Below are 27,242 nucleotides of genomic sequence, written 5' to 3' on the forward strand. Positions count from 1 at the left end.
TAACTTGTAATGAAAATCAAACAGATTTAAATTCTTACCTGTTGCACTGTACTTACATCCCAGAAATGAAGTCAACTTAAGACTACATTTAGGTCAGAAGTAAATACCTTTGGGTCTCCCTCACAACAGGGTTGGGCAAGTTATCTCTCTTTGCCTAGAAATGGGGTCAGCACTCAGGTTACCAGAAACTGTATTAATGAGAACATTCAATTATATTTTTTAGTTACTGTGTTGTTTGGAAAGATACCCACAGGACCGTTCACTGTGTATTTCCACATCTCTGGTTCCTTTAGGCATTGAAGTCACTCAGTGCCTCTTTTTTGTCTGGGTATTTTAACTGATATCTTTTTCTAGTATTTAGCAGGTTAGCTTTTCAGGTTAGTTTGTCCCCTCTACAAAACCACTACAGTCATTCACTTTAACTGGCTTAAGTGGGCGAGAGTTGAGAATTTTAGCTGTGCTTCATTCATACATAATTGAAGAAATATTATCTGTCCCAATTATTAAGTAAAAATTAATTGTTTGAATGTATTAAGAGGTGGTATGGTATACACAAAACCACATTCCTTTACTAAGTGTGATTTGAGGGATTTGCAAAGGTAATTTTGTATAAAAATTTTCACTTTATGGGCTAACCAGCTCATCCCCATGAAAGACGCTATGCTCCTATAAAAGTATAAGGAGTTATGAAATGATACTTATATCTTATAATGCTTATAATAAGCTTATAATAAAGCATATCTTAAAAGTATCATTTCATACTTATATGAAACTTATATCATAAACGTTTATCAAATGCAAGCATTTCCTTCTATAATAATTTTTTTTACCTCTTCAATCTTGAATGCAAATTTTCTCCAGAAGTCAGATAAACATACTCACTTTTTCTTTATGCATTTATGATTATTTGTCCTTAACTTGAAATCACTTCTCTGTCCACACAGGCTTTTGTCTAGGACATCTTGTGAAAATTTTTTTTTTTTTTTGAGGCAGAGTTTCACTCTTGTTTCCCAGCCTGGAGTACAGTGGTGTGATCTCGGCTCACTGCAACCTTCGCCTCCCAGGTTCAAGTGATTTTCCTGCCTCAGCCTCCCGAGTAGCTGGGACTACAGGCACCTGCAACCACGCCCAGCTAATTTTTTGTATTTTTAGTAAAGACAGAGTTTCACCATGTTGGCCAGGCTAGTCTCGAATTCCTGACCTCAGGTGATCCACCCACCTCAACCTCCCAAAGTGCTGGGATTACAGGCGTGAGCCACCAGGCCCAGCCTCTTGTGAAATTTTTTTCTCAGAATAGCAATAGCTTATCCAAAGAAAGCTAGTGTACATCTTCTGAAGCTTTTAAAATAAAGAAGAGGAGGAGTTACACTTGCAGAATGTGTATCTTCTGGGATGCTTCTCCCTACTCCACTGGACACCGTTTGAAAGTTTGTAGTTTATAATATTCTTACCTAGGCTGTGTTGGTCAGCTTAGAATATCTAAGTGATAGCATAAAACTAAAGCTGAGTGGCAAACTGCCAGTCTATATGCTGCATTTAGTCTATAGACTTGTTTTGTTTGGCTCACAAAGCATTTTATTATTTAAGTTTATGCCAACATTTAAGAATCAAGAATTTGCCCAGACATCCAGATTTCTGACTTCAATTGAAAATCTGACAGTATAAACCCTATTATATTCCTGCATGGCATAAAATCTTCAGTTACTGAATGGTGATACCCACTTTTAGAAAGAGTACTCTACCCTGTTCTGCATTCATACAACCTAAGCCAACCCACCCTTCACCATCCCACTTCGCTTTCAGGTTATCTGCTTGGGCTGGTAGGCATTTGTGTTTATAAACCTTGAACTCAAGCTGCTAGATGGTCAGTTGCATTGTGAACTGAACCATCTGAATGATTTTTCATTGTAAATATACAGCTATAGAAACACTTTAAATTCCTCTTTCTATGAAAAGTGAAGTAGCAAAATTTTTGGACCATTCCCAAGGACAAGCAATAAAGTAGAGGGAAAATACAGCAAAAAAAAAAAAAAAAACTGTGTAGACTTCACTGTCTTCTTGTATGATTATTATAATAGATAAACATTTATTGAACATTTACTGTGTGACAGATACTAGTGGTATTTTTTATCAGTGTTTTTTGTAAGTGTTGAATTCTCACAACAAACCCATAAGGTAAACAGCATTTGTTTATATGGTATTCTGCCACTTATAATTTTATACTATTTAGGATTCTAAAGGGATCTTTAAATTTGAGAATTAATAAAACACATCATATGTCATGTCTACATATAAACCTTTTAAATTAAAAAATAAAGTATATCTCTAGGAAGAAACAACTAGTTTTAAGGAATATGCAGTATCAATTGAAACCAAAACCATAAGTGAATTTAAAGGACAATGTAGCGTCACAGGACCGCGGCTCTAAATCTTTCTAAAATTATAATATTTAATTCATGTTTATCACCAAGTGAATCATTCTACTCTTTAGATTATCTAGGAGATCCATTGTCTGCAGTTTATATGGTAAGCATGGGCTTTGAGCCAGACAGACCTAGGTCTGAATCAAGTTATTTTACTTCTCTAAATCTGTTTTATCTTCTATAAAATGGAAATTAATAATACTCATTGGGTCATACAGATTAAATGAGATCATTAAAGTAAAACAGCACAGTTCCTGGCACATAGTATATATTCAGTAAATATTACTCTTGATATCATCATTATCAATTTTATCATCATTAACTTTTTTGGTTCCAAGCTTCTATAGAAGTGGCATATCAAGAAGTTTTGAGGCAAAACAGAAAAGAGAAAAGCAGGTATTAAAGCAATGTTTTTCAACCTTTGTTGACTATCACCCATGGTAAGAAAATGTATTTTATATCATGACCGAGTTTACAACACACATGTACATAAAATAGACATAAAAGTTTTACGAAACAATGCCCTTACTATACCCAGTGCACCCACAATTTGTGATTTTCAGTATCACAACAGAAAATGTGATATTTTCTGGCCGGGTGTGGTGACTCACACCTGTAATCCTAGCATTTTGGGAGGCCAAGGTGGGTGGATCCCTTAAGTTCAGGAGTTCAAGACCAAGTCTGGCCAACATGGTGAAACCTTGCCTCTACTAAAAATACAAAAATTACCTGGAAATTACTCAAACCCATGAGACAGAGGTTGCAGTGAGCAAAGATCCTGCCACTGCACTCCAGCCTGGGCGACAGAGCAAGACTTTTTCTCAAAAAAAAAAAAAAAAAAAGATATTTTCTATTCTGGTTTATTCTGGTTTTGTTTTTGTTTTTTAAATGCTAGACACAACCCACTAGTGGGTCACAATTTGCAATTTGAAAAACACTTTCAGAGGATACATCTCTGACTATATTTCATAACTTTTATTTAATAAATGTCTTTTATTTATTATGATTGAAAGTTGGCTATGTTTTATACCATGGTCAAATAACATATGCTAGAAAAATTGCCAATCTAGCTGTCTGTTAGTGGTTCTGAATCTCATGGACCCCATTGAGAGAATCTGTTTAACACTATTGACTTACTAGAAAAATGCAGATGTGCAACATTCCTTATATTGTTCCAGGGATTATTGATTTTTTGAAGCCAGGCTAAGAACCTCTCCACAATCTTGTAATTAAACAGGTTAGCATACTAGGAAAGATAAGGAACAATAATTAAGAGTAATTGAACGTTAGATTTTAGAAATAATTGCTACAATAGTAAGGGCTAGGAAGTGACGGGATTAGTAAGAAGGGATTCTCTTTTTCTTTTTTGTTAATGTCTTGGAGAATACTAACTGACCTCTCTTTCAATAAGGGATAGTTGCAGCACCACCAGTAGACTTAATAACCATGACTCATTAGTAGTTTCTGTCACTGAAATTTTTCTTTCACAAGGATCAATCAACCACTATTTGCCTTTATCTCTTAATGAACTATTAGACTATAGAAGTACTTTGCCTCCTTCTGTTTCCTAATAGCTAGCATTGAAGAAACTAACCTAGTTCATTCAGCTGGGGTTTATTTTTTAACTATTTTATTACCTTTTTTTTTTTAAAGAACTTTTCAAAGTTTGCTTAATGTTTCCTATGTTAAAATATATAACCGGCCAGGCGTGGTGGCTCACACCTGTAATCCCAGCACTTTGGAAGCCGAGACAGATGGATCACTTAAGGTCAGGAGTTTGAGACCAGCCTGGCCAAAACAGCAAAACCCTGTCTCTACTGAAAATACAAAAATTAGCTGGGCGTGGTGGCACACGCCTGTAATCCCAGCTACTCTGGAGGCTGAGGCAGGAGAATTGCTTGAACCCGAGAGGCAGAGGTTGCAGTGAGTTGAGATCGTGCAACTGAACCCCAACCTGGGTAACGGAGCAAGACCCTGTTTCAAATAAAATAAAACATATAACCACTTGAAATCTCTCCCTGATACATGACATTTAACCACCTTTATCCTGTAACGTATTCATTCTCAGTGACTCCTTTGAAAATTTAGATAACTTCATTGACATCTTTAAAATAAGTTAGGGAATTTAAAGATTTTCATTGGCTTCTCTCTCAAATATGTTTATCCCTAAGGAAAAAAAATGGAGATATTTAAAGAAAAATTACCTTTACATGGACATTTACAACACACTTTATTTATTCATTCATTCATTCTAGAGATGGGGTCTTGCTCTGTCACTCTGGCTGGAGTGGCAATATGCTTTATTAAATAAAGTCTAACGTTCATAATAGAAATCACCATATCTGATTGTGCTAAATTAAAAGAGACTTGTAGATATAACATACAGATTCAGTTTATGTTTTTGGATAGGATTCTGATTTGGACAAAGAAATGTAAAGCACCTTTTGGGATAGTTAGGGAAACTTGAATATGGACTATATTTTAGATAGAAAGAAATGTTATTGACATGAAAAGGTAGACACTATTTTTTTAAAGCAGATTACAAAACAGCCTGTACAGTATGATCTCATGTGGTTAAAAATATACATATGGATATCTGTGTGTATAGATAAAATATAGATATTAATAATGGTATTCTTAGCGGTAGAAATATGGTTTTATTATTTTTATTTATATTCTTTAACTTTATAATTTACTGCTTTTGTAAAATTAAACTTAAAGTCACTAGGAAACTCTAAAAATAACTAGATGTTATCTAAAAATGAATTTATTCAGTTTCATTTACAATACCATGGATTACAATACCATGGAAAAATTACTTAGGAACAATTTAGCGAAAAGATGCAAGATCTCTTCACTATAAAACATTACTGAGATAAAGGAGATCTAAATAAATGGTTCATGAAGAGGACTTAACATTAAGATTTCTATCCTCAAATGGATCTATAGATTTAATGCAGACCCAATAAAATCCTGGAAGGCATTTTTATAGAAATTGATGAGCTGATTCTAAATTTTAAATGGAAATGCTAAGGACTTAGAATAGCCAAAACAATTTTGAAAAAGAACAAAGTTGGAGGACTTACAGTACTTGATTTAAAGACTTACTCTAAATCTCAGACAGAGTGGTACTCTAGTATAAGGATAAACAAATAAACCAATGGGACAGAAGAGAGTTCAAAAATAGGTTCATAAATCACATCAATTCAATGGGAAAAATTTAAAAAAGTATTTATCTATTTACTTCTTAGAGACAGGGTCTTATTGTGTTACAGCCCAGGCTGGAGTGAAGTGGTGCCATCATAGTTCACTGCAGCCTTGAATTCCTGGGCTCAAGTGATCCTCCTGCCTCAGCCTCCCGAGGTAGCTAGGACTATAGGCACATGCCACCATGCCCAGCTGTTTAATTTTTTGTTGAGACGAAGTCTCACTATGGTGCCCAGGATGGTCTCAGACTCCTGGTCTCAAGTGTTCCTCCAACCTTAGCTTCTCAAAGTTCTGGGATTACAGGCATGAGCTGCCTACCCTGAAAAAAAAGAAAGTTTCTTTTTTTAACAGTTGGTGCTGCTAAAATCTCAGAATTCACTATTAAAGAGCTCATTCCTGTAACCAAAAACCATCTGTACCTCAAAAACTATTGAAATTTTTTAAAAGCTGGTGCTGGAACAACTGGATGAAACTGGAACTACTGGGTAAACATGGGGGAAAAATTAACTTGTATCACAGTCCATACATAGAGTACTTATGTCTGGATCATAGACCAATACATAAAATCCAGAATTATAAAGCTTCTAAAAGAAATATAAGAGACTATCTTTATAAGTTTGAAGAAAGCAAAGATTTCTCAGACAAGAAACAAAAAAATCATTGACCATAAACTTTAAAATTGATAAATTGGACGTTAGCAAAATTAAAAATCTCTGCTCACCAAAAGATACCATTATGAAAATGAGAAAACAGGCTAGTTTGGGAGAAAAAGTTTCTCAACAGTTTGTCTGACAAAAGACTCATATCTAGAATATAAAAAGACCTTTTACAAATAAATAATACAATGACAAACTAAAAATAGGCAAAAGATTTGAACAGATACTTCAGCCTGGTGCAGTGGCTTACACGTGTAATCCGAGCACTTTGAGAAGCTGAGGTGGGCGGATCACTTGAGGTCAAGAGTTTGACACCAGCCTGGCCAATATGGTGAAACCCCATCTCTACTAAAAACACAAAAATTTGCCGGGCATGGTGACGCATGCCTGTAGTCCCAGCTACTTCAGAGGCTGAGGCACGAGAATTGCTTGAACCCGGGAGGCAGAGATTGCAGTGAGCCGAGATCATGCCACTGCGCTCCAGCCTGGGCGACAGAGCAAGACTCCATCTTAAAAAAAAAAAAAAGATTTGAACAGATACTTCCCAAATGGAGATAAACAATTGATCAATAAACATAGAAAGGTATTCAACATCATTAATCATTAGAGATATGCAAATTAAAACCGTGCGCTACTACTTCATGCCCACAAGAATGGCTAAAACAAAAAAGACTGACAATCATGTTCCAAGAACATAGAACAACTGGAATTCTCATACATTGCTAGTAGATATGAAAATTGGTCTAAACTTTTACAAATGCATCTTCCGTATGAATCCGCAATTTTACTCCTAGGTGTTTACCCAAGAGACATTAAAACATGTGCCCCAAAAAAGGCTTGTGCAAGAAAGTTTGTAACAGCCCTATTCATAATTGCTCAAAACTGGAAACAACCCGAATATCCATCTTGAGGAGAATGGGCAAATTATGATACATTCACACAATGGAATACTACTTAGCAGTAAAACAGAATGCATTACTGATACACAAAACAATGTAGATGAATGTCAGAAACATTTGTCTTTAGTGAAAGAAGCCAGACACACACACACACACACACACACACACACACACACACACACACACACACAAATAATAATTAATTTTTAATGATAAAAGTCAGAAAAGTTGTTACTTCTGGGAAAGGGACAGAGAATAGACTGGAAAGGGACACGATGGAGCTCTGAAATGATGGACATACTCCAGACCTTGCTTTGGGTATTGGCTATAAAGCATATATAACTGGTAAAACTCATTGAACTAAAAAGATGTATATATTTTATTGTTTATAAATTATACCTCAATAAAAATATTAAAACCAAACAAAGAGATATTTAAAAAAACATGAGAGGCCGGGCACAGTGGCTCACGCCTGTAATCCCAGCACTTTGGGAGACTAAGGCGGGCAGATCACCTGAGGTCGGGAGTTTGAGACCAGCCTGACCAACATGGTGAAACCTTGTCTCTACTAAAAAAAAAAATACAAAAAATTAGCTGGGCGAGGTGGCAGATGCCTGAGTCTGTAATATATGTGTCTGATAAAGTTCTTATATATGTAAAATAAGGAACTCAAAGCTCATTAATGAGTTACACACTTGTACCAAAAATGAATTTGTTCTAGTTGATAGACTGAATGCAGCTACAAAAACACACCTAAAAGATAGTATCCACAATTTTTTCTTTAATAGTTTTTATTTGTACTGATTTTACATAGGATATTAACATATAATGGTTTAAAAATCGTGATCATACAGATGTAATATATAGGGTGTACTTCTTATTACCAAAGCCAAACGTAACCTAAGCTCTTCATGTTGTTATAAAGTAAATCTTATTTTGGGACAAAGGATTTTATTGTACCGTAAATTGAATTGAAGCAAATAACTCCCCAAACTTTACAAAGTGTTAAAACAAAATTGCTGGTGGTAATTTCTTAAGTAAACATCATGAAATATAGCTTAAAGCAGAAATAAATTAAGTCAATCATACATAACAGAACTGGACCCACAGTAAATGAAATGTGCTGACTGGGCTATGTATCTTTTGTCTGTCTTGATAAAAGAAATGAGGTGACCAGATTTTGAGGGAATTATTTTTCCCCAATGCTCTTCCTGTTGCACACACTAAATAAACAGTGAATTATCTAATTTTGCCTATCTATAACTTTTAAAACACAAATGGAAAAACTTTAGACTTGAGAATCAAAATAAAACACACTGAATATACTCAAAGAACCTTGTTCTTCATGTGATACTAAAACTCAAATTCTAAAATGGGTCGATAAGCTGGTGCAGTGGTTCACACCTGTAATCTCAGTACTTTGGCAGGCTGAGGTGGGAGGATCACTTGAGCCTAGGAATTCAAGACCAGCCCAGGCAACATAGTGAGACCCCATCTCTACAAAACATCAAAAAATTAGCTGGGCATGGTGGCATGCACCTGTAGTCCTAGCTACTCGGGAGGCTGAAGTGGGAGGATTGCTTGATTCTAAGAGGTCGAGGGTACAATGAGCCGTGTTCGTACCACTGCACTCCAGCTTGGGTGACAGAGTGAGACCCTGTCTCAAAAAATAAAATAGGCCAAGCATGATGGCTCATACTTGTAATTCCAGCATTTTGGGAGGCAGAGGCGGGTGGATTGCCTGAGTCCAGGAATTTGAGACCAGCCTGGGTAACATGGCAAAACCCCATCTATACTAAAAAAAAAAAATACAGAAAATTAGCTGTGCAAGGTGGCACACGCCTGAGCCTCAGCTACTCGGGAGGCTGAGGTGGAAGAATCACCTGAGCCAGGAGAGGTCAAGGCTGCAGTGAGCCAAGATTGCACCACTGCACTCCAGCCTGGGCAATCAGAGTGAGACCCTGTCTTAATAAATAAATAAAAATAAATTTTTTTAAATAAAAAATTCGGTATTATCTGGTTACCTAGTAAGTGCAATTTAAGCTCCTTTTAATTGGACTATCTACTAGACTGCATTTACTCCAAACTTCTATACAATTATGGAGGCAATTTTAAAAATAAATGCAGAATAAGCATTTCATTTGAAATATTTGTTAATAAATACATGAATTAATTAAGCACAACCATTAAGATCCTAATTACCATGTGATGGGAAGGAAAAGGGGTCAAATAGATCTGTAACTGCTAACTCTTAAATAGCTGTGACATACCTTCTACTTTGTGATTTATTAATCTCTTATTATGTTAGTTCCCTACCTCCAAAAAAAATATCTCCATTCATTTGTTTAAAAAAAAAATCTTTATTGAGTGCTTACTCTGTGCCAAGTACTATGCCTGGAACTAGTTATAGAGAGGTGAAGCAGATAGACATCATCCATGGAAGGTCTGAGACACCCCTGAGGTGAACAGTTCTAATCTGTGTAGAAATTCACTAGCAGATACTGAAGGCCTGAACTTGGGTGGGAGTTTGGAGGGCTTTGAGAAGTGACAGAATTCAGATTTAGAGATGCCACAGGTAAGACTTGGCTATGTAGATGTGGAGGTTGAGGGGGAAGGAGTCAAGGATCCATGTGTTATTTTGATAAATTCATACACTATGTGATGATCAAATCGGTATTTAGGATACCCATCACCTTGAACTTTTGTCATTTCTTTGTGGTTGGGAACATTTAAAATCTCCTAGCTATTTTGAAATACACAATATATTGTTATTAATACAGTCGCCCTACTATGCTGTTGAACACTTAGTTATCCTTGACTTACCTGTTTCACAGATAATGTATTGACTTTCTATTTTTGTAGATCGGTTATTTTCCTCCTACCCCTCCCACCACTCTCCCAGTGTATTTGCATCAAATTATTAAATCAGTATTCAATGTTTCATCATGATGTTTATGTAAATATGCATGCTGCGGCAAGTATTCAATTTTTGTGGAACTTTTTATTTTTTCTGAAATTAGTAATTATCTATTTCACTCTTAGTTTTCTTTGAGCTAATAGCTAAGGCTTCTCACACTCTTCAACAGCTCTGTAAAATTTCCCTCAATGCAGTTTTTCAAACAGTTGAACTTGCCATATTATCTGTCAGTTCCACATTTTCCTGCATATTTTCTTCATGGAGACCTCTATAACCCCATAACCTGATGTAGTGTGGACTAGTTGCTGCCCTGCAGTGGTCATGGGACTTTCTTGTACTGCCATCTAGGGAATTATTCTTGTCTTAGATTCACTGTTTACTGAACACTACTTCTTCCTTTTTCTTGGTTTATTCTCTTATATTTATGGAGCTTAGAGTCTAATAATTTGGGGAGGGAAGATGCATGTAAAGTATTTTTTTTCTTTAGTTCACATTGTCTGAAGATATCTTTATTCAATCATCATCATCCATCATCATTATGCTTAAATGATCATGTGGTTAGATAGAACATTCTAGATTGAAAATTATTTTCACTCAATTTTGAAGGCATTCTTTCATTGTCTTCTAGTTTCCAATATTGCTGTTCAGAAGCCATTTTAAGATCTTTTTATTCTTAATAGTCTGAAGTTTTCACAAGTTTTTGCCTTAAGTAGATCTTTTCTTCATTCATTATACCGAATTTTTTACTCTGAAACTCAGTTCTGAGAATTTGCTATTATTATTACATGATTAATAATTTCCTTCCCACTCTTTTCTCCTATCTCTTTTTTTTTTTTTTTTTTGGAACTCTTATTAATCTGTTAGGGTGTCGCTAGATTGAATCTCTATTTCTTTTTCTTTTCTCTCGTTGTCAATCTCCTTATCTTTTTGTTCTTCCGAAAAAAGATTCTCAACTTTATCTTTTAACTTTTTTACTAAATTTTTTATTTTGGCCATCAGATTTTTAATACCTAAGCTCTTACTCTGTTTCTTTTCATAATATCTTTTTTCATGTATCTCTGAAGATACTAACAACTTTGCATCTTCATCTTTCATTGTCTGTGTTTCCTCAGAGTTGTTTATTCTGTTCATTTGGTACAGTTTTTCTCTTTATTGTGAGAAACTTTCCCCATGTTTGTCAATCTTCAACTCTCAATCCAAAATAAGATTAAGCTGTTAAGCTGACTGAAAGCTCTGTGATTGTGGGTAACACTGACTGACTTGTGGCCTTCACTGTGGAGCAGTTAGTATCTTTGTGTCTTTGCTGGAACTGTTAATTTTTTCCAGAGAAAACTCTCTAGTCTCCTGACTGGAGGGTATGGGTGTAAAACCATCTTCATGTAAAATGAAGTAAGCATTTTAGAGCTAAATTAGAGAAGGGATAATTCCCCATTTTTTGTTCCATGCCTCACCCTGTCCTTCTCTATGCCCAATGTCCCTGAGTCCAGAATTTCTCTGGCTTAAGTTGTTTAGTCTCTTGTTGAGGGGGAGAAGGAATAGTTGGCTGATTGCATTGAAGGGATATCATTCAGTAATGATTTTCCATCCGCCCCTCATCCCTTCCTCTGTTACCTCCTGTCACTGAGTCTTTAGAGTTCCACAGAGAAAATTTGCTTGTGTCTAGTCTCTGAAAACTTTCAGGTTTGGCCTTCTTTCCCTCTGTTAAACCTTGCTGCCATCTGCTTTCTGTTTTCACATATTATGATGTCTCCCCAATCCAGTGAACATGGAGTTTTCGTATCTGTTTCTTGTTGGATTGGAGTGGTTTTAAGATATAGGGAGAGAAGACATGTCTTTATGCTGCTGTCTTCAAATCTAGTAGTAGCTCTTCATGAGCACATATTCTGAGTGACACTGAAAGAACAACTCAGTTCGAACAATTTTTGTCATGTGGGGATTCTCAGCCACTGAAACACCACTATAAAGATATTAGTATATATACTTGAGCAGACATTGGCCTAAAGTTTGCCTTCTTGGGTTAATAGTTATATTAGAATTCAATTCTGGGTATGGGATGACCTCAAGGATACAGAAATTCCTTGATTTGGGAGTTTAAGGAGGCTAATGATACTCTTTTTCCCTACCTAAGTTTGAAACCAATTAAAAGGAGTCAGATAAAGATAATCAAATATCAGTTTTATTACTAATTAATGCTAGGTGGATATGATTTGGGTATATAGCAGTGTTCAATACCACACTCTTCCATCATGAGACCACTATCCCAATTCCAACCACAGCTCCTTTGGGAATTCTCCTGGGACTGCTAGTGGGCAGTTTCAAATCTGCCCCCCTCCTAAAAGCCCTGAAATAAGTTAGAATAACACATTGATTCAATCAACTTCTAGACAACACTGAACCCATAGCTGAAAAATCATTCCCTATTCCGTTTCCCATCCCAAAGTATTTCTCACCATTTCAGCCAGTATAGGTCACCAGGCATTTTGCAGTGAGTTTACATAACAATATTAACATGCTTCAATAATGTCAGCTATAAAGATTTGCTCCAAAAATTGAATATATGTCCTCTCCCCATTATAAAATTCCTGAAGGAAAGCTAAAGTCCTAATAGTAAATCCTTTTGTAAGTTTAAGTCAAAAGAAAGTTTATTACTTACTCATAGGTAATACATTCTTACCCATTTTCTTTCTCTGATTAGTCTCAGCCAGTTTTCGATGCCTGGCTGGAGTTAGGAATCCCTCGGCAGCTTCAGCCCGGGCTGGCCATCCTTGTAATGTATGTGGTTCTTTCAGTGCCTCAGAAGTTATATTTATCCTATGCCAAGTCCCTCATGAGCCTATGTTTAAAAAAAAAAAAAAAAAAAAAAAAGGCCGGACACGGTGGCTCATGCCTGTAATCCCAGCACTTTGGGAGGCCAAGGCAGGCAGATCACTAGGTCAGGAGATCGAGACCATCCTGGCTAACATAGTGAAATCCTGTCTCTACTAAAAATACAAAAAATTAGCCAGGTGTGGTGGCGGGCACCTGTAGTCCCAGCTACTCAGGAGGCTGAGGCAGGAGAATGGCGTGAACCTGGGAGGCAGAGCTTGCAGTGAGCCGAGATCGCGCTACTGCACTCCAGCCTGGGGGACAGACTCCATCTCAATTAAAAAAAATTGGGGACTGAGGCAGGAGGATCACTTGAGGCCAGGTGTTCGAGATCACCTGGCAAATACAAATTAAATGGAAATTTTCCTTGTTAAACTTGAAGATTTTCTTCATTCGCCCTCCTTCATTCTGATGCACATATTATGCATCAGAGAGGGCAGTTTCAAATATGCCCTCCTAAAGGCTCTGAAATGAGTTAGAATACCTTATTGATTAAATCAACTTACAGACAACACTAACAACTGCCTCTACAAAAAAAATAATAATAAAAATTAGCCAGGCCGGGCACAGTGGCTCACACCTGTAATCCCAGCACTTTGGGAGGCTGAACTGGGCGGATCACTTGAGGTCAGGAGTTCGAGACCAGCCCAACCAACATGGTGAAACCCCGTCTCTACTAAAAATACAAAAAAATTAGCTAGGCATGGTGATGGGTGCCTGTAATCCCAGCTACTCGGGAGGCTGAGGCACGAGAATCGTTTGAACCCGGGAGGCAGAGGTTGCAGTGAGCCAAGATTGTGTCACTGCACTTCAGCCTGGGTGACAGAATGGACTCCATCTCAAAAAAAAAAAAAAAAAAATTTAGCCAGGTGTGGTTATGCACTCCTATAGTCTTAGCTACTCAGGAGGCTGAGGCAGGAGGATCACTTGAGCCCAGGAGGTCAAGGCTGCAGTGAGTGATGATTGCACCACTCCACTCCAGTCTGGGTGACAGAGCAAGACCCTGTCTCTAAAAACAAACAAGTGACAGTCCCTAGGAGAGTTATTCCAGGCAAAATTATGTTCCCAGAGCTTGGTACTTACTGTTGCCAAAGACCACAGCAGATGCATAATATGTTCATCAGAGTGAAGGAAGGTGAATGAAGAAAATCTTCAAGTTTAACAAAATAATTATTTACTGTCCAAAAATTATAATCAAAAGTTTGCTTGTTGAGCTGAGTCAAAACAAGGGAATTCATTTTAGGTAAACATGATTCCAGACATCATCAGGCTGCAGCCATATCTACCAAAGCTACATCTGTTAGGTCAGATACTTGAGTCAGTTTGACAAGATCCCTTCTTCCAGGAACATCTGTTTTATCTGACATGAATTGGTGGGTGGTGGAAGGATCCTTCCAACCCTGAGAGTCTGTCAGTGACCTTTCTTTCTGCCATTGGAGAAGGAATAGAATTGCTACTACTACTTCCACTTGTACATATCTACTGTTTCAGAGCCTGGAGCCTTCTGATAGAGTAGAGCGGCTAAGCACCTAAGAGCAGCAGTTTTGCCGTGTGGCCTCTGATATCAGGCAGCTCCCCAGCTAGGGGAAGCTAGAGTCAGGGTTTAGGTAGGTGTAACTGTTCAGTTCTGCTATCATTGACTGTTGCTAAGATATTCATTTCCTTGTGTCTCACTGAAAGAGAACTACATAGGACCAATATGAGATAAAGGTATATCTTGCTTAGAATAATTCATTTCTCTCTTCAGGGAAAGTAATAATAACAGCCAAGTTAGAGTGCTATATGAATGGGTACCAAGCACTGACCTGTCATTGACTTTCTTCCTGTAGGATTCTCAACAAGTTACAGAAGTATCTTTGACAACTCTTGTGAACTTTGTGGACATTACCCAGAAGCCAGAGCCTCCAAGGGGCCAACCCAAAATGGACTGGAAATTGCCATTCGACTTCTTTCCCTTCAAAGTGGCATTTAGCAGAGGAGTATTCTCTCAAAAATGCTCAGTCTCTCCCATCCTTATCCTGTGCCTCTTACTACTTGGAGTTCTCAACCTAGAGACTACGTGAAGAAAAGAAAATAATCAGATTTCAGTTTTCCCTATGGGAAACTCTGAGGCAGCCACTTATCTTGGCTAAATAGATCCTCACCTGCTCATGACCAGAGAGCATTTAGGATAATAGAGGACCTAACTGAAGGAATCCTTGTATATGAAAGGAGTTATTTTAGAAAAGCAATAAACATATTTTATTCATCATAGCTCTCTGCTTTGGGTTCTGCTGCAGGCCACCAGGTACACATGAGGCCCTCTACTTCTCAAGCTGGGAAGGCCAAGAGCCTTCCTCCAGCCTTTCTGGTTATGCTACACCTAGCTGAATGTTTACAAGGTCTGGATCCATCTGCCCTCAGGCACAGTTGGGCCAAGCAGAAGGAGAGAAACACTTTTGCTGTCACCTTGAGTGAACTCAGGAATAGCTTCCCTCTGGACTGTAGAGGAGCTAACTGTTTGGAACAGAAAACTGCTGGCTGTTGAGTTTGTCTGGTTCCTTTGCCAACATCTGGGCACACCTTTTGCCCAGACACGAGTGGGGAAAGCAGTTCTTTCTCCTCAGTTTCCAAAGTAAATGGGGAATCCCAGCTTTCTTTTCTACTAGCAAATGACCCTACCATTTATTTCTGCCTTTTTCTTCTGTTCATTGTGAGGAAAAATAAAACTGGTTGAGAGCTTTGTTGTACTAATTCCAGCAGCATGGTAGAAGGCAGCTGACCTGTGGTCTGCCTCTTGATTATGCTTCTATGTGTGTGAGGTTTGGGGAAAAAAAGTCCAGGTAGAGTGACTCATTCCTGTAATCCCAGCACTTTGGGAGGCTGAGGCAAGAGGATTGCTTGAGGTCAGGAGTTCGAGACCAGCCTGAGCAATGTAGCAAGACTCCATCTCTACAAAAAATGAAAAGCTGGCTGGGCACAGTGGTTCACGCCTGTAATCCCAACACTTGGGGAGGTCAAGGTGGGTGGATCATGAGGTCAGGAGTTCAACACCAGCCTGGCCAACATGGTGAAACCCCGTCTCTACTAAAAATACAAAAATTAGCCGGGCATGGTGGCGGGCGCCTGTAATCCCAGCTACTCAGGAGGCTGAGGCAGGAAAATCACTTGAACCAGGGAGACGGAGGTTGCAGTGAGCCGAGATTGCGCCATTGTTCTCCAGCTTGGGCAACAAGAGCGAAACTCCGTCTAAAAAGAAAAAGAAAAAAGCTTAGCCCGGCATGGTGGCACACACTTGTGGTCCCAGCTACTCAGGAAGCTGAGGTGGGAGGATCACTTGAGCCCAGGGAGTCAAGGCTGCAGGAAGCCATGATCATGCCACTGTACTCCAGCCTGGGCAACAGAGCAAGACTGACTCAAAAAAAAGGGTGGGGGGTATGCAGGGAGGGATAACATAAATACACAATAGCATTTAAATCAGGGGACTTGGATTCTTTTCCTTGGAGATACACTCTGAAGACCCCAGTTTTGCGACTCTGACATTAGTGAGTTCAGCATAAAATTTTTTTTAGTACAAGGCAGTGGCAGCTTACAAAGGGCCTTGCCTGCCCTGCCAATTCAGAGATTCTGGCTTGCAGAGAAAACAAGGTAATTTCCTATTATCATTCTTGGGCAGGTAGGAATTGGTTGGGAACTATGATAGAAAACATTAAAAGGTTTAGGCCTGGAGCAGAATTATGCTAGCCTTGTAATTAAGGCAAATTTTTGGTGGAAGATACAAATCTACTTGTTTTAAACTTTAAATCCATTTTACAAAGAATTGAATCTAAAGAATAGAATGTACTAAAACAACTTCAGTGAAACTGAAATGTGGAATTGTAAGGTGCAGCTCCTCAGTGACCTAACAACTCAGTGGGGGAAGATTGACGTAACACAGGAGACTACATTTGTTCAGAAAAGCAAACAATCAGTGTGGCCTAGACTAGTGAGGGGCAAGTTTGGAACTAACGTGGCAGGATGTAGGGGATTGGGAGAGTGAGTGGGAGGGAGGTGATCCCAGGAGCCTAGAACAACCCTCATGAAGGCCCAGGGTTTTTCATGGGCAGGAGGGTTCGGGGCCTGAAGTGACTGTAGTAGAAACACTGAATGGGCCAAACAGCCAAGATAAGCAGGATGGCAGCTCCTTTTGTGGGGACTTGAAAGTCAGACAGACAGAATTGGGAGATAGTTTGGTTTTCTTCACAGCATATTAATGCTCTGAAATTAAAATTGCCTTTTAATAAAGCATATACTTAGTTATAATCCTGATTCATCAGAAGAAAATGCTCATTCGTAAACATCATCTCTGACTGGTTTATCATTTTGCCCTTTTCCAAAACACTTGGAAAGTAACCAGTTTCCCTGAAAGAAAAGGCAAAGTTTTGAGCAGTTGTTATTAAATTAGAGGAGGTGCTTCTGTACAAGGGGAAGTCGGTAGCTGGGAAGCTGATAGCACAGATCCCACCATAGTCCATTTCGTAGACATTTAATTCAGTAATCCTGCCTCCGAGGAGACCTGTAATAAACTGACCACAAAGCTAATAGAATATTTAAGTTTGGGCTTCTTAAAGGAAAATAATATGTGACAACTCATCCTCATCTGTGGGGTAGCAGACATTCAGTCCACTGCTGACAGACTACCTGCCCCTTTCAGAATCTGGTCCCTCTTACTCCCTGATTCAGATCCTTAGCCTCATTCCGAAGTGCTTTGAGACCATTCTGTGCCTTTAAACAAATTATATGTCAAGTATAATTCAGATACCATAAAATTCATCCTCTTAAAGTGTACAATTCAGTGGTTTTAAATGTATTCACAGTTACACAACCATCACCAGAACATCTGTAGTCCCAACTATTTGTGAGGTGGAAATGGGAAGATCGCTTGAGCCCAGGAGGTTGAGGCTGCAGTGAACCATGATCTGCACTCCAGCCTGGGTAACAGAGTGAGACCCTGTTTCAAAAAAAAACAAAAAACAAAAAACTCAACTTCTTGTGTATTGTATGTAATACTCTATGAGTAACTTCCCTTTTTTATCATTGTATTTGTTTGTTTAGTATTCGGGTCTTTTAAAGCAGTGGTTCCCAAAGGTTAGTCACAAAGTAATCTTCTAGGGTGCTTTATAAAAATACTGATTCCTGGGCCCTACCTCTAGAGATTCTGAATCATTGGTGGAAGAGGCAGGGCTAGGAAGTGGGGACTCCAAGATCTGTATTTTGTAAAGTTTTCTAGGTGCTTCTGATGTGCAGCTTGGTTTGTGAAACTATGTATGTTGCATAGTGTGGCTGAAACTGGTTTCATTTAAGCGTCCCATCATTGCCAGCTCCTGAATATGTCCACTATTTCTCTGAGAATTCCAACTGCTCAGAGCTTTGCTTAAGGAGGGGAGGGGACAGCCTCCATCTTTCCGTTACATAGATGACTGAACCAAGAATGGAGTCCTGAACCAGTCTAGGCCAGTACAATTTTCTTTCCAAGGAACTTGGAATTTAGACCAAGACTTGAAATGAGTCACGAGTGGGCACTAACTGGAAAGATTTTTTAGAGCTAGGGAAGCCATTTTCCACCAAATGTTCACTAATGGAGACTCTATCTTAAAGGAAAAGTGGAGAAAAGGAAACAGATGGGCAAAGAAAAGTGTTAGCAAGAGACTTAGAGATGGAGAACCATCTTGATTACTTACTTTCCAGTTTCTTGTCCCTGCCCCTTGTGAGACCCAATTTTACCTCCTGCCTTTGAAGACTATAAGTTACTGCTTCTATTAAATTGTCTTGTTTGAATGAGTTTCTGTTTTTACAATTAAATAACTTGAGATTAAGATAATTTAAGCCTAAAACAATTTAGATGGCATCTAAAGAAGCACTTCTCAATCCTGCATTCTTATAGACCAATACTAAATGTCCCACTTCCTATGTGACTGTCTGGTCATGTCCAGCCTTATTTCTAATTGCTAAGACAAAAGTTAAACCCCTCCAGTCAAAAAAAGAATCAGTCTTTTTATCATACACAAGAAAAATATCATAGCTGAATTACTTCCTTGACTTCTGTGGAGGGAAAAACTAGCTCATATGTCTGGAATTTAATTTTTCCTAATCCATAGTTACATATCCCACTCCTTTCTCCTTATTGATGGAATAGAATATTAGTAGTAAAATAGTAATAAAAATAAGAATGATAAATAAAATAGAAAATGTCTGTACAATGTTAAAGGATTTTCATTTTTTATACTCTTCACAACCCTATGGGATAGACAAGGATGGTGTCATTAGCCCAATTTCTTAATTTGAGAAAACTAAACCAAAAGTAGTTAATTTTATTTATTTATCAAATATCTATTGAATATTTCTTATGTTCCATGAATATACTTCCCTGTTCTCAGGAGCTTATCTTTTAGCAGGGAAGGCAGATAAGCTATTACCATAAGGTAATCTGTGAGTTAAGAGAAGAACGAGAACAGGCCTTCTAAAGTGAAGGCCCCTGTCCCTTGGTTCTAGCTATACCCACAGTCATCTAATTCATTCTAAGTACATGATGAGAATCTTAAAAGATGAGGTACCAGATATAACTTAATTGAGGGAAATTTAATTTGTTTTTCTACCCTACTGCAAATCCAAAATCCTCCACATTTAACACATTTCGTACTCTCATTCCTCACCCAAAAGAACTGTTGTTCCCCATTCACAGTTCCACATGGCTGAGGAGGTCTCAGGAAACTTACAATCATGGTGGAAGGGGAAGAGGCACGTCTTACATGGTGGCAGGCATGAGAGAGCAAACCAGTGAATGGGGAAGAGTTCCTTATAAAACCATCAGATCTCATGAAAACTCACCTTATAGATTTCCTGATGCATGGTATTGCAGCACCATCAGATTCTCAAGCACTGCTCTTCTTCTCTCACTCTCCCACTTTGAGTAAGTGCTGTCAGCTCTCCCTCCTTTTTGTTCCCCATTCCTCTGCTGGAGCCTTTTTTTAGGCCACCATTTCTTACCTGGGCCTTTGCAATAGGCTAACCAACATTCCAGCTCTAGGCCTCTTTACTGATTTCTGGCACAAAAATCAGATCATACCATTCCAGCACTTAAAAAGTCATGTCTTTCTGTTTTTAAGGATTATAAAATTCAAAATCTTTAGCATAGCACAAAAAAGCCTTTGTAAGTCAGGATACCAGCCAGACCCCTCTCCTGTCATGTCCTACTGCTAGTAGCCTCTTTTCACAGGGTGTCTCACACCTCTGCATATATCATTGCCTTATTCCCTCTTCCTCAGATCCTATACTCCTCTCCTCTTTTAGGTAAACCCCTTCCAGTGCTTCACAGCACAATTTGAATATCAACTCTTTTAAAGCCATTGTATTAGTCTGCCTTCACACTGTTATAAAGACATACCCAAGACTGGGTAATTTATAAAGAAAAGAGATTTAGATGATTCACAGTTCTACATGGCAGGGGAGGTCTCAGGAAACTTACAATCGTGGCGGAAGGGGAAGAGGCACATCTTACATGGTGGCAGGCAGGAGAGAGCAAACCAGTGAAGGGGGAAGAGTCCCTTATAAAACCATCAGATCTCATAAGAACTCACTATCACGAGAACAGCATGGGGGAAGCAGCCCCATGATCCAATCACCTCCCATCAGGTCCCACCCTCCACAGGTGGGGATTATGGGAATTACAATTCAAGGTGAGATTTGGGTGGGGACACAAAGCCAAACCATTTCAGCCATCCCTGAATGTCTGGCCATCCCATTCTTCAGTATTTATCACATGGTATTGTAATTATTTGCTCATATATCTCTCTCTTCCATAAGGCTGTGAACTCAACCATGTCTTCTTCCACACCCAGGGAATGCTTGGCTGTCTCAGTCCATTTTGTGCTGCTAAAACACAATAACACAGACTGGATAATTTTTAAATAATAGAAATTTATTTCTGACAGTTCTAGAGGCTAGGAAGTCCAAGATCAAGGTGCCAGCATCTGGTGAGGGCTTTCTTGCTGGATCCTCACATGGTGGAAGGTCAGAAGAGCAAAAGAGGACACCCACCTCCACAAACCTTTTGATAGTAGCATTAATCTATTCATGAGGGCCACTCTATTCATAAAGGTGGAGCACTCTTGACCCAAATGCCTCCCATTAGGCCCCACCTCCCAATATTCTTGCATTGGGAATTAAGTTTCCAATATATGAATTTTGGGGGACATATTCAGACCATAGCAGTAGCCAGTGTTTAATAAACAAGAAAATGAATAAATAGGCTTAGCAGTGTTATCAGGGACAGAAGGGCACGATGCTTTTCTGTGCCCAACCTCCTATCAAGTGCTACCCTCCCACCAGCCAGCACTATGTGCCTGTGCAGCAATGTGTCCTTTGGGCAAAACACATCAAGGAAAGAGGGAGAAAAATCTGTGTTTTCACCTTTTTTCTTTTTTTTTTTTAAGAGATGGGGTCTTGCTGTGTTGTCCAGGCTGGATTTGAACTCCTGGGCTCAGGTGGTTCTCCTGCCTCCACCTACCAGTAGTTGGGACTACAGGCACACACGACAGTGCCAGGTTTTTGTGGTCTCTCTTTAAAGGTGAGTCTGCATTCACCTTTGGAATAGTTCTAGTTGTCAGAGATTGAATATCCTATTTTAAAATGCAATATTCTTACAACTGCCTTTGATGAAAGGGAGTTGAGATGGGACCATTGGGGAAACCTCCAGATGACTAGGGGGCAAGTAATTTGATTGCAGTGCCAAAATGCTTCCACTTAAGGAGCCAAAGTTTGCAAATGTGTGTAAACTGATCCAGTCTATTCCTAGAATGTGCCTGGAGTAACTAAGGTATGTCAGTTGATACAACCTATTTCCGAGGTGTGCCCGGGATATAAATGGTTAACACTGACAAACACACCTTATGAAATCTACCAGCAGCCGAGGGTGCCAGGCACCACTTCTGCCTCCCTGGAAGGCCCGCTGGGGCGGCGTTTGGAAGCTGTCTTCGCCCCTGTCTCTGGCCCCTGTCCCCAGCCCCTGTCCCCTCCCGGGACGTGGGCGTTCCCCCTGAACTCAAGTCCCGCCTCCTCCAGCCTGCAGCGGCCTAGTGGGCTGGCCCGCCACGTGGAGCGCGGCCCTGATTCTCGAAAGGTGCCTACGCCATTGCCGCGCCGCAGCCCCAGGCCAGGCCCTCGCCCCACGTCAACAGCGTAGGCCCGGCTGCCTAGGTTTACTCTTACGCCACTGTCGTAACGTCATCGTGCGGGACGTGGACGGAAGAAAAAAGAGAGTGAGCGAGCGCCGGAATCAGCGCGGCGTGGAGTGCGGACCCGCGGTAGTGCCCGGCGGCGGCGGCGGCGGCGGTGAGGCAGGTACGCGGCGAGCGGCGGGGATGGCTAGGCGCCCGCGTCTCTGCGGAAGCTGATGCGCGCCCGGGCTCAGGCGCGAGGGGCGTGAGCGCCGGGCCGCTGGAGCGGGGACACTGCCGGAGCAGGTGCCAGGGCCCGGGGATCTGGCCCGTGGGTAGGTGTGGGCCTCGGCCGAGGGATGGCGGCTGCAAGACCCTGGCGCGCTCCCATATGCCGGTGCGCGGCGGCCCCGGGATCTACGGATGGCTACGGGCCCTGACCTCCTCGGCCTCCCCTGGGTACACCATGTAAGGAACTGGGCCAAGTGGAGACTTCAGGCATCCGCAGGCCCCATCTCGGTCCAAGAGTTCGGAGCCTGCAGTGGTGGGTGGCGGTGGTGGCAGCGCCGGGATGCCGCGGGTTTTAGCTGGCCACACGCCGACCCTCAGGGGCCTGGGTCTCTAGTTCCCCGCGGCCCTCCGGGCGTTCGTGATTCCCTCCTCAAAGCCAGACTCCCTTTGCAGTATGGCATTCTGTGTATGCTGGGGTCTTCCTGTTACAGCAGGGCGCACCCAGATACCCCACCCCATCCTTCCCCCATCATTGTCCCCTGCCCTCTGAGGTGGTGAGGCCCATCGGATCTTTGTATTTAAGTGGTGAGCCATATACCTATCATGTGTTTGTGGGTGAACTGTGTTGGGACTGAAGTTCACTTCTCTGTTCAAATCAGTTAGATAAGGGCTTTCTGTTTAGTCTGTAAAGAGATACTTGAGAAATATCTTGAGTCAAAACATGAAAACTCTTTTCAACTGATGATATGGAGTCTAAACACACACACAGAGAGCCTAGACACAGTCACACGAATCTAGACACGACTCTAGACACACACACACACACACACACACACACACACACACACACACACACACCACACACACACACACACACACACACACACACACACACACACACACACTCTTTGCTCCTTGGGATCAACTGTGTGCTTCTCGAGGGCGTAATACCCTCTGGCAGAGTGAGCTATCCATTGCAGTGACAGAGTAGATGTAACCTCCGAGGTCAGTCAGAGATGGTGGTACAGGGGAGAGCCCAGGAGGCTTGGTTTCTACGTCAGTCTTCAATCTCTGTTTCAGTGACAGTAAGTGTTCAGAGCTTTCAATCACTCTTGGTTAATAGAGAGGTAAACAGTCAGTCAATATATGTGTGTTATTGTATCTAATAGTGAATATTTGTTGAATTCTTTGTTCCTGTGATGGGTCTTGAAGGAAATTAAGGAAAAAATAATTGTAAGGCATCATTAGTGCCTAAAAGACAAAAGGAGGAAAACTGACATTTACTGACCATTTGTTGTACCCAAGAACTTTCCACGCATTATCTCATTTAATTCTCACTATAATTTCATGAGGTCCATAGTGTTAGTATCTCTGATTTATAAGTGAGGAAACAGCGGCTTAGAAAAATTGGGTAACTCTCCACAAGACACACAGATAGCAAGTGCAGAGCTCAAACCCAAGTCTGACCAACTTCAAAGGCCTTGTTCCTCATCGTTTTTGCCATATTGTCAATGGAAAGTTTGTAATCCAGATGGGAAAAGCAGTAGTTGGCTCTTCTGTAGTTATTTTGGAGAATTCACATGTAAATAATTGTTTAGCAGCCATTATTGAAGGAATTTATATAAGCAGCAAACTTAGATCACGTGCTAAAATCATACTTCAGTGTTATGAAAAAATTGAAATAACAAAGATCAATTAATACTTTCCGTTGCCTACTAGATGCCATATGTTTTAGAACAGTTGTATCCTGCCAGTCTCTTCTCTGTCCCATTTCGGTGCCTTTTTGCAGTATAAATTGTAAAGCAATAACACCATTTCTTATTTTTTTCACTATGGGGCTAAATGCTAGTCTTCTGAGACACATTTAAGGGGGCTGAGATATATCCACCAATCCATGGGAAAAAAGTTAAAAGGAGGCCCACAAACAAGGAAAGTGAAGTATTTTTCTTACCTTGTAAAAACAGCAGTGTCTCTGTAGCATAAAAAGAGCTACAATATTGGGAGGCTGAGGCGGGTGGATCACGAGGTCAGGAGATTGAGACCATCCTGGCCAACATGATGAAACCCCGTCTCTACTAAAATACAAAAAATTAGCCAGGCGTGGTAGCGCGTGCCTGTAGTCCCAGCTACTCGGGAGGCTGAGGCAGGGAAATCGCTTGAACCCGGGAGGCAGAGGTTGCAGTGAGCCGAGATCGCTCCACTGTACTCCAGCCTGGCAACAGAACAAGACTCCATCTTAAAAAAAAAAAAAAAGCTACAATAATGAATGGCTTGTTCTCCCTGTACATATAGGAAGGAGTCCCCTACTTTTTTGTGAAATAAACTATCTTTGTCTAAAGTCTCAAATTTGACCCAGGGTGAGGAAATGCCCATAACTGCCTCATGTTCTCAACCAAGATTGTAGCCATATTCTCATCCTCCACAGGATTAAGATGTTAGCCAGTTGTAGGCATTGCCACTGCCTTCCAAGGGCACAAGAGTTACTTTGTAATCCTGTGGGCATCAGGAAGAAAGACATGGCAGCAGCCTCTGGCCTTTCCTCTTGCTTTTCATGGCTGGCTGGCAAGGATCAAGCTGACATTTCAAATAGGTGCATTTCCCGGTTCTGTTGGGAGGTGTTAGCAGAAAGGTGGACATGGTTGCTTTAGGATATTGGATCTGTTATAGGAATTATATGAAGATTTAGTATTAACACATAAGCATTGCACCTGAAAGATTTTTTTTTTTAATTTGGAAGATACCAAAAACAGCAGATGTTTTTTGTGTCTCAAAATATTCCTAACCTTGCATTATTATTTGCTTACATAAAAACTAAGATGGTTGAGGCCTAGAAAGGAGCCACTTACTTTTTCTGTCTTTTCTATAATGTAGAGGAGGTGGGAGTTTCCCTAATACAGAGGAGTTTGGAGCAGGAGAGTCAGACTTTTACTCCGAGGGTAAGGGGAAGTAGACGGAAATAAAATGAATTGTTCAGTATTTTTCATTACTCACTTTTTAAAAAATGTATTCTGCAGATACTGTGGTCAGTGACCACATCGCAGCATGTTGAGTCAAGTTTACCGCTGTGGGTTCCAGCCCTTCAACCAACATCTCCTGCCCTGGGTCCAGTGTACAATCGTCTCCAGATCTCGTATGTACCATAGAAAACTTATGAGTATGTGGGAAGTTTGATAGTCAAAATATGTTCGAACAAGGTTTTCAAACAGAAAAAAGATGTTTGTATGTTTGTTTGCAGATAGGGTCTCATTTTGTCACCCAGGCTGGAGTGCAGTGGCACAAACATGGCTCAGTGCAGCCCAGACGTCTTGGACTCAAACAATCCTCCTGCCTCAGCCCACCAAGTACTTGCGGCTACAGGCACACACCACCACGCTGACTCTAACTTTTTTATTTTTTGTCGAGATGGGATTTTGCCATGTTGCCCAGGCTGGTCTTGAACTCTTGAGATCAAACAATCTGCCTGCTTTGGCCTCCCAAAGTGCTGGGATTACAGGCATGAGCCATGATGCCCAGCCAAGAAAAAAGGTTTAAAAGAGAGAGAAAAAAAAAAAGATGTAATTTGGCAGAATTGGACAAAATTCTGCCAAATAGCAAGGAGGAAAAGAGGTAGTCTCCTGGTGAAATGTTCTCGGTGTTTGTGTCAATAAAGTTGACCCCCAAATAAATTTTAACATGCTTTTTTTTTTTTTTTTTCTTGAGTCTCACTCTGTCGCCCAGGCTGGAGTGCAGTGGCATAATCTCAGCTCACTGCAACCTCTGCTTCCCAGGTTCAAGCGATTCTTCTGCCTCACCCTCCCAATTAGCTGGGATTACAGGTGTGCATCACCACGCCCACCTAATTTTGTATTTTTGGTAGAGATGGGGTTTTGCCATGTTGGCCAGGCTGGTCTCAAACTCCTGACCTCAGGTGATCTGCCCAACTCGGCCTCCCTCCCAAAGTGCTGGGATTACAGGCGTTAGCCACCGTGCCCGGCCCCATGCTATTTTTGTTCATTACTCTTTTTTTGTAATTAAGTTTTAGATTTTGAGCTAATTATAAATTCACTTGCAATTTTAAGAAATAGTACAAAGAGGTCCCTTATACCCTTTACCCAGTTTCACCCAGTATCTGAATGAAGGTATTGACATTGATATGATCAAGATACAGAACATTTCAATCACCACAGGATTTTTTATTTCTCTTTAACAGCCACTGTCCTCTTCCCTATTACTAACCCCTGGCCAACATTAATCTGGTCTACATTTTTATAATTTTGTCATTATAAGAATGTTATATAAATGGAATCATCCAATATGTGACCTTTTGGGATTCTGTTTTCTTCAGCATAATTCTCTGGAGATTCATTCAAGTTGCTGTGTGTATCAGTTAGTTCCTTTTTATTACTGAGAAGTATTTAATGCTATGAGTGTATCACAGTGTAACCATTCACCCATTAAAGGACATCTGGGTTGCTCTCATTTTTTGGCTGTTATGAATAAGGCTGGTATGATCATTGATGTACAGGATTTTGAGTGAACATAGTTTTCATTTCTGTGGGATAAATGCCTAAGAGTGTAGTTGTTGGGTCAGATTGTAGCTACATGTTTAGTTTTTTATATAGTTTGAATGTATGTCCCTACCAAATCTCATATTGAATTGTAATCCCCAGTGTTGGAGGTGGGGCCTGTGGGAGGTGTTAAGTCATGGGGGGTGAATCCCTCATGCCTTGGTGCTGTCCTCGAGATAGTGAGTGACTTCTCAGAAGATCTGGTTAAGTGTGTGGCACCACCCCCTCACTCTCTCTTCTTGTTCCCTCTCTTGCCATTGGAGATGCCTGCTTCCCCTTTGCCTTCTGCCATGATTATAAGCTTCCTGAGGCCTCACCAGAAGC

The 27,242-nt window shown here is 40.3% G+C and overlaps 2 protein-coding genes across 8 annotated transcripts in view; both read left to right on the plus strand.

The window, feature by feature from the left end:
* The window catches only part of TCTN3 (tectonic family member 3), a 29,982-nt gene extending 14,293 nt beyond the window's left edge, over positions 1-15,689 (plus strand). For 2 of the 4 annotated variants that reach the window (XM_058436165.1, XM_032135816.2), the window contains one exon: positions 14,797-15,689. In XM_058436165.1, the coding sequence (XP_058292148.1) occupies positions 14,797-15,030 (234 nt within the window). In that variant the 3' untranslated portion in view covers positions 15,031-15,689. Of the gene's footprint in view, positions 1-944; positions 2,013-14,796 lie in introns of those variants that run through there. The other 2 variants (XM_058436166.1, XM_058436167.1) reach the window with 2 other exon arrangements.
* Positions 15,690-22,122: 6,433 nt separating this feature from the next.
* ALDH18A1 (aldehyde dehydrogenase 18 family member A1) overlaps positions 22,123-27,242 on the plus strand; it is a 51,069-nt gene continuing 45,949 nt past the window's right edge. For 2 of the 4 annotated variants that reach the window (XM_032135841.2, XM_032135861.2), the window contains exons 1-2: positions 22,128-22,324; positions 25,386-25,501. In XM_032135841.2, the coding sequence (XP_031991732.1) occupies positions 25,414-25,501 (88 nt within the window). In that variant the 5' untranslated portion in view covers positions 22,128-22,324; positions 25,386-25,413. Of the gene's footprint in view, positions 22,609-25,385; positions 25,502-27,242 lie in introns of all 4 variants that reach the window. The other 2 variants (XR_004244859.2, XM_032135849.2) reach the window with 2 other exon arrangements.

This window comes from Hylobates moloch, unplaced genomic scaffold (genome assembly GCF_009828535.3).
Source record: "Hylobates moloch isolate HMO894 unplaced genomic scaffold, HMol_V3 SCAFFOLD_3, whole genome shotgun sequence".
Classification (NCBI taxonomy): Eukaryota; Metazoa; Chordata; class Mammalia; order Primates; family Hylobatidae; genus Hylobates; species Hylobates moloch.